At 42.1% G+C, this 8226-nt stretch overlaps 1 protein-coding gene, 1 long non-coding RNA gene and 1 other non-coding gene across 4 annotated transcripts in view; 2 read left to right on the top strand and 1 right to left on the bottom strand.

Annotated features, from left to right (window-relative positions):
* The first annotated feature begins 3615 nt into the window (after positions 1 to 3615).
* Positions 3616 to 7522, top strand: LOC134153502 (uncharacterized). Its single transcript, XR_009961163.1, has 2 exons — positions 3616 to 3921; positions 5241 to 7522. It is a non-coding gene; the product is annotated as an uncharacterized LOC134153502 (long non-coding RNA).
* LOC134154034 (small nucleolar RNA SNORA47) lies at positions 4917 to 5045 on the top strand. Its single transcript, XR_009961319.1, has one exon. It is a non-coding gene; the product is annotated as a small nucleolar RNA SNORA47 (small nucleolar RNA).
* Positions 5911 to 8226, bottom strand: part of AGGF1 (angiogenic factor with G-patch and FHA domains 1) — a 25779-nt gene continuing 23463 nt past the window's right edge. For both annotated transcript variants that reach the window (XM_062599746.1, XM_062599747.1), the window contains exon 14: positions 5911 to 7386. In XM_062599746.1, the coding sequence (XP_062455730.1) occupies positions 7186 to 7386 (201 nt within the window). In that variant the 3' untranslated portion in view covers positions 5911 to 7185. The remainder of the gene's footprint in view (positions 7387 to 8226) is intronic.

Here is an 8226-nt window from a genome sequence, read left to right as displayed (position 1 = left end):
AATCATGCCAGTGCAGCTGTCCGAGATACCAGTTTTCAGGCTCTGGACTATTTTTAACTATATTTAAAAGAATATGGAACATATAATCATTCAAATGAGAAATGCTCAATCTGAAATGTGTAGTGTTTTGAAAATAAGCAAGCATCCTGACACCTGCAACATTGCTGCAATTTGGCTGGCACTGTGATTATGCCAACTATTAGTGCAGCTGTCATCCAAAATGCTGAACACAACCAGGGGGTAAACTCTTCATTTAGGTGAACAAACATATCATGGCTCCTAAATGAATGACAACAGAATGATTTTTCCTTAGCTAACTGCTGTGGTGCCACATACACAATTTGGCAGGAGGACAGTGCTGGGAAAGAGGACTACATTTCTTAGTTCTGGGTTATGTTGTTCTTCTGATGCCAAGCATAAACATTTTAATTTCTCCTTCAGTCTGAAGAGTCATAGCATGTGCATGTGTACAGATTTGTGCACCAATATCCACTCTATTATTTATTTACTAACACTGCCCTAGAAGTACCTGGGTCCAGATCATAAGCTGATGTGATGTGGCATGTACTCAGTGAAGACAATGTTGACAACCCCAGAGGAGACTCCAGTCCTTGTATTTGGAATTTGTAGGCTGCTTTTCTGAGCTTTCAAACCCAGATGCACTGCCTAGCAGGCATAACAAAAACTTCTTTCTTTCAAAACAAAGTAACAAAAAAAAAAAAGGTGAACAAAATGACATGACTCATTAGTTGAAATCCCCCCAAAAAACATATTCTGTATCTAAATTAATTGTGTCAGCTATTAATGATACTGCCAGATGTTACAGGAGGCCTTTTCAAGTATACTGAAATCGTAAAACTTAAAGGTTGCCTGACAATGCATCCACTGCAGCATTTTTAAGATCAGCCTTATACTCAGTTAAGCCTTCTTAATCTTTATTTGTAATGACTAAAATGATTTATCTAGGCTTCAGCAGTTCATTAGTTTTAATGGTGAATACTGGGAATACCACAGCCAGGTGTTAGCAGTGTCTCTAGGGGAAATAAGCATTTTCCTGAATATAGGTCATAGGACAGCTAAGAAACAGGAGACTCACATCACATTTCCTAGACAATTGTTAAAATATTTTTGCAACTGTTCCACTTTTCCCTGAATAACTCCAAGTATATAGTCTTAAAAGCAAAAAGCTAACGTTGGTTTTGCAGGAAGAATAAGCAATGGCTACCCAAAAGATCACAAGCCCAAAACTACATACAGTTTTCACTCAATTCTTGCTGTGGCAAAATAAGTAAGGTGTGGATTTCAGATTTCAGTTCAGTGGCAGGATCTCTACAGGGTGACACATGTACAAAATATATGGGAAAGCAGATAAAGCTGAAAGTCACATTCATCTTTCACACATATTTCTCAGGTCAAAACAGAGATGGAGTATCTTGATCCATAGTAAACCCCACATATTTCAAATTCACCAGAAAAGCTATCCTTTTGTATCTCCAGTATTTTACACTAAGGACATGTGCTGGCTGAAGTTCTTTTAAAGAACTTGCTATTTTTCTCCTGATGCAGAGAGTTACAGAGTCAAGTCTTTGTTCTATACAGACAGAAGAAACCTAAAATGAAGCAGAAGCAATTATATAATAAAATGTAAAATGGAACAATTGTCTCTGAAAACTCATGTTTTTCAAGAACATCCCAACTACACTTTCCTTCTTATGAAATTTTTTAAATAAGCCCCCAAAAGCCAGACAGGGGTCTTATCCACCTGTCTTGGGCTCAGCTTAAACACTAAACTCCCACCAATGTTGCTTCCTGATCATCATTTCCGTATCACGCAGACTGCCTCAGCAGAATGCTCTAACAACCATTCATGATCAAATAACTCAGCCACAACTTCTGTTATCCCACCACAGTTATGCCAAAACAACTCTTTGTTCACAAGGATCAGAAGATCCCTCAACACCACCACCCCATTCCTCTGCCTCCCCAATCATAAAATGTAACTCAGAAACAGCCCAGCACTATTTTCCCTGTCACTGCCTTCATGGAGGATCAGTGCACCTAATGTCACACTTACAAACTATTATTCTAGGAACAGAGTGCCCTATTCCTGCTCGTCTCTGAGCAAAAGTTATGTAATGCCAGGAGTTTATACTCCTGGTGTAACTGTCAGGCAAGGGAGAATTGCTCATTATAAAGTATGTGACAACATTTCAAAAAGTCAAAATGTCCTAGCACTGTGCCACTTACTTCTGCATTGTGAACTGGATTCCTTTTTTCTTTTTTTCCAAACCTACTGTTTGTTATATTTCACAGAGGAACACTGGACTTGCCATGCTGGAAGAGATGTTGGCTGATGACATCTGCGTCTGTGGTAGCACAACTGCTTCAGGGAAGGTTTGAGAAGGTATGATGAAAGCTGTCTCTGTGAGTTTCATTCTAGTCTTTCCAGCCAAAAGGTTGGCATTTACACTAAAGAGTAACTCATATCCTTTCAAAACTCTCTTTTAATACTTACCGCTCAAACTTTTCATACACTTGCTATTCTGCAGATATCCTAACCTCTCCCGAGCCATGAATCCAGACCTCAAGGATAACTGGTAGCAGAGAGTTCCTCTAGCAAACTGTAGGCTGGGTAAAACACTATTTCCTTCTCTAGTCTTGAACTGGCCATTCTCACTTAGATTCTTTGTTGATTTTCTTAGTTCAAGGCTTTTTTCTGCCTCTATAGATACATCTACAGCCTTCATCCCTGTAGTGTTCAACTGCCAGGCAGTTCTTCACAAATTCCTCTCGCAACAACTCCTGTGGTAAAGAGCTAATATTATTTCCGTTGTGCAGAAAAAGAATGAAATAGGAAGATTAGTGGTTTGCCAATGCAGTTAAGGAACAGCTACTGGGGGGGGCACTTTAGAGGCTATTCCTGCCCTTGTCTTTACAGCTTGAATAAAAGATAATGGAAACGTGGAGGGTGAGCAGAGGGAGGCTGAGACATTTATAACAGAAGGGCAGGGAACAGCACGGTAAGAGCAGGTTCTTGACAAGATGATCTGGTGGGACTCACATACTGGTCCCTGCCTGGGCTGAGGCAGCTTCTACACTGGCTCCTTTGGCCAGTTGTGCTGGCTCCTCCCTGGCATTTTTCTTGTATTTCTAGTCCCAACTGTTCGAAAAATCACTTAGATGTATTTTTAAAATAACGTTTTCGGATTCCGTACCATCTCGTGGCTGGTTGGCCCCTGATCACGCTCTCCCTGTTCAGCGAGGCGCTCCCCGCTCGCCCCGCTCCGTCGGAGCGGCCGGGCAGCAGAACATGGCGCGCTACGAGCGCAGGGCAAAGTCCCCGCTCTGCCTCGGCGCGCAGGCCCGGCGACGGGCGAGCGCAGCCGGCCCGAGGAAGGAGGGAGGGGAGAAGCGCGACGGCGCGCTGCCGGGCCCGGGCCGCGGCGCCCCTCCCTCGGCCCCGCCGCCGGGACCAGGCGAGACAAGATGGCGGCGGGGGGCGGCGCGCGGGGCTCCAGGGCGCCGCGCGGGCGGCAGCGGCGGGGCCGCGGCTGGGCCCGGGGCCGCCGTGCGGCGCGTGCGCGCAGCGCTGGGTGCCCGCGGCCCCCGGCCGCGCCGCGCCGCGCCGCCCCTCTGCTCCGCGGCGGGCGGAGCGGAGCCCTCAGGGAGGCCCAGCGCGGCCGGGCGGACGCGCAGCTCTCGCTGCCGGCACGGCCGTCAGTGCATTTGCCCTCAGGCACCGCTTAGCCGTGCCCGTGTTGCGCTGCTCCTATTTGCTATTGCCTGATCTTTTTTTCCTGCCGTAACCTGCGCGCGTGAGGAGCAGCGGCGGGGACAGGGCAGGGCCTACGGCAGTGCCGACAGCACCGGCTACACTGCATCAACGTTAACGCCAGCTGTTCCACATAGGTAAATACACAGGTATGTTTATGAACAGAGGTACTATCAGATTAAAATAAGGTGCAACGTGAAAGAAACTGTATATATATATGTGTGTGTGTATTTTTATGTTATATATATGTTTATATATAAAAATGGGCCGAGAGGGTGAAGGCAACGCAGCATTATAAATTGATGCAACATGAACAGTCACTGTGCATGAGACAGTAACTCCCAGTTCCTTAGGATACTGCTATAAACCAGGACTGTGTTTGGGTGTCTGTGTAGCAGCTTTCCAGACTCTGAAGACAACAGGTTTCCTCTGCTAACCATGTCCCTCTGCTCTCCAAAGAAATCACCATTTTAATTGGATGAGAAAGAAACATACATTCTTTGTCACATAAAGATATGTAAAACTAATAAAAAAATCCACATAAATCAGAAAAATTGCTCATATGCAAATGTGATCTTAAATGTAATGTGTTCATAAGAGGATGCTATTTTTGAGTCTCTTCCTGCTGCCGTGGTTTTGTTACCTGCTGGCTGAATGCCTCTGTTAGGTACACTTCATCCAGCCAGTTACAGCAGCAGGAGTTTCTTCTTGCTGCAACAGAACTCCAGTTTCAACTGTGGTATATTTTTAAGAAATATTTTTTAATCTCCACAATATTTCGGAGTCTTTGGTGAAATAGTGGGTGTTTAGTCCAGTGACTTTCAGAGAAGGACAAAGGAGCTGGTTGGTTTTACGTGCCTGCTTGGGCACTCAGCACTGAAGGTATTAATGTACCTGCTCTTATTTATTTATTTATTTATTTTTAATTTCAAATAGGCTTTGCAAAATCCACTATTCACAGAAAATTGTTTATATAAACTGATGTCATGTTATTCTCACCTGTTAAGATCTTATATGTATTCACTAGCACCATTATATGTACTGAGTAAACTGCTAAAACTGTTTACTTTAGATGAATAGATGAGCAATTTTGTCTGTAAGTGATGAATATTAAGCAGTGTGAATTTGAAAAGATAACGATAGTTGGAGGACTGAGAAGGTAAGACAGTTACACTTTATGCTGTATCTTACTGGTTATAGCCTCCAAAATTATAGCAGTGCAATGGCAGCTTATGTTCCCCTCCTGACTTGAGGGAAAACAGTACTGCATTTGCACATAACACTTGCAGCTTAACTCTGAAGGGGTCACTAAGGTAGGGAGCCAAAAGCCCCATTTAGCTCAAAAAAAAGGCCTCCTACTCAATAAAGGGACACAACTGCTTGATAAGAACTGATTAGTCAGACCTTATTTCTAGTTGTTTTGGTAAAAATGGTGCATATTAATAGCACTGCTTTTTCACTTTCACAGGCTGCGTCAAGACATACTGCGATCTGTGGTGTGAACACAAAACCAAGTCTAAGCTTCAGCCCTTTATATGGAATCTCCAGTAAGATGAAGTTTTAGTACTGAAAACAGGTTCTCAGTGCTTGACTGCATGAGCTTCTAAAGACCAGGCTTCTCAAAACAGGGAATGTTGTCTTCAAAAACTTTATGAAAATTATGTTAAATTCAATTAATCATTTAAAGGTTCTTCTTTGTTTGGCACTAGTAAACCAGTGATTGACACGCGCGCGCACACACACACTTTTTTTTTTTTTTTTTTAAAGAACCATAACTAATAACTGTGGGGGAAGAGAAACTAAGGTTACTGCTGTATATACAGGATGTCTTCTTGTCATCTCAGAATAAAATTTATAGTTTGATTTAGTATCAGGAGGTCTACTGAACGTTAATGAACACACTTTCTAAGAATTTCTAAGTAAAACCATTCCTTTAACTTGCCCTTTTTTCCTAGTAGAAGAGCCTTTTTATATACCTAGGAAACTAAACATACTAAAGAACTCCTTCATAAAAAATATACTTACTCAGCTGGAAAACCTTTGAAGAATCTGAAGTTGTTGGTATAAAGGAAATGGCAAAGTAAGCCAGCAGTTCATAACAGCAGCTATAATGGTGAAATGATAACTGTTTACAAAGGCAAATGGCAAATTGATTTTAATGAAATTAATCAATACTGCTGCAGTATTCAGACCACTCCCAGCCATACCCTGCTGAAGTAACATGTACCTCACATTGTTAAAGTGTGCTATCATGATTTAAATAGCATAGCTTGAATATTTCTCTTAACAATATATGAGTTTGAAGATATCAAGATAAACACCTAGCAACCTGTCCCAGTTTTACTAAAAACTGGTTGACCATTGCCTGCATGATACAGTAGGATGGTAAGACTACCATTTAGTTTACTTTGATAAGTATCAGAATTTTAACTTGACTAAAACTGGATTAAGTTTTCTTATTTTACAAGAACACTCATATCCAGCATATGCACAAGATAGTATCAAGAAGCACACTGCTTAAGTTGACAATAATTTATTCTGTTTAGGCACATTCAATAAATACCAAGCTTTTAGCTTCAGTTTGGCAATCCTTTCCCACTGAAAATCTGGTTGGTTGGTTCTTTTTTTTTGTGGCATAAACTCCATTGCCAGCAATGGATGCATCAGAACAAGAAATTAATAAATAATGCACACAGACAGCAGTTCTATAAACATACCTCCTCTCTTAAAGGTATGATACAGATTTACTGAACAAGTCTCAAGCAGGTTCTTCACAGAAGAAATTCTGCTACAAGCTGTCCCCTGAACATTTTTCTTCAATGTTGGTAATTTACTTCATGGAGTACATACAGTATTTATTACTATAAACACTAGTGATGGATCATTAAAAATACCAAATTTGTTTTCTCTGAAGGCAGGCTGAGGCATTGGACTATTACTGGTGTGCTCTTGTTGAGCATTCCACACACAGGAAAAGGCAATATGAAGCTTTTGCGCTGTTCTTTATGTCAGCTTTGTATGAGGGTTATTTTTTTCGCTTCAGATTGCTTTTAAACCGCTGCTCCAAGTTTTAAGTTTAAATGTAACAGATGTTTTGTTTGACTTTCCATGAAGTATTGTGTTAAAAAACACAATTGAAGAAAATTCCTGCTCATGATGAATCACTCTCAAGTACTCACATTTGAATATCCTTCTAAATTTCATTCATTTCTTATTAAAAATGTGATTTTATAAAAGCGTGAAGACTACAGAAAACCAATGAACATAGAAGAGTTAATCTTGAAGAGGTTTTTCACAATGGTATGTTACATATCACCAAACTTCTGCTTTAGCAAAAGGGAAAAAAAAATAAAAATAAATTCTCTCCCAACTATTTACACACAGGAATTACCCTGCTGTGGGACTAGTCACTTTTATTCTGCAGTCCCTCTAACCCAAGGCATGACCTTAGGTATATCCTTTTGCGTTTTAGCCTCTTGGAAGTTTTCAGCAAACCTTTCTCTTGCTTTATCCCAGTTCTTTTTATTCTTGCTCTGGATGATCTGAACATCTTCGATTGAGGCTGGTCTACTTGTACCCAAACCTGCATGCATCTTATGTAACTGAAGGTGGATCTGTCAAATTAAAAATCACTGTAACTGTAAGTTAGGTATTTTAAATACTTTTAATCATGTTTTGTAATACTACCCCCCCTTCCCAAACACTTTTGTTTAAGGTTCTAACAGTAATAAACCCAGATCATAGACTTGACTTCTAAAGTACTATTAAAACAACCTGTTGAATCACTTACCATCTTTAAAATACCAACCTGAAGTGTTGAATGATGTCACCTACCACTTACTGACCTGTGAAGTGCTCCTCATTGATTGAGTGCAGCAAATAGCAAGAAAAGCCGTGCAGGGGGCATGGGTTGGCAACACAAAGCATGGCATGGCTCTGAGCAGCACTACTGCCAAAATAAACACATCCTATGACAAAAAAGGGGCCAAGATGACTGTCACAACAGCCTAGACATTGGAGGCCTCGACGAGGGGACAGCGTGCCTCCTCAGCAAATTTGCTGATGATACCAAGCTGGGAGGAGTGGCTGATACACCTGAGGGCTGTGCTGCCATTCAGAGAGACCTGGCCAGGCTGGAGAGCTGGGCAGAGAGGAACCTCCTGAGGTTCAACAAGAGCAAGTGCAGAGTCCTGCACCTAGGGAGAAATAACCCTAGGCACCAGTACAAGCTGGAGGTCGACCTGCTGGAGAGCAGCACTGCAGAGAAGGACCTGGGAGTGCTGGTGGACAACAGGTTGACTATGAGCCAGCAATGTGCCCTTGTGGCCAGGAAGGCCAACGGTCTCCTGGGGTGCATTAGGAAGAGTGTTGCCAGCAGGTCAAGGCGGGTGCTCCTGCCCCTCTACTCAACCCTGGTGAGGCCTCATCTCGAGTACTGCATCCAGTTCTGGGCT

Source organism: Rhea pennata, chromosome Z (assembly GCF_028389875.1).
Source record: "Rhea pennata isolate bPtePen1 chromosome Z, bPtePen1.pri, whole genome shotgun sequence".
NCBI lineage: Eukaryota > Metazoa > Chordata > Aves > Rheiformes > Rheidae > Rhea > Rhea pennata.
Note: the sequence above shows the minus strand (reverse complement) of the source record. Positions and strands in the feature narration are given on the sequence as shown.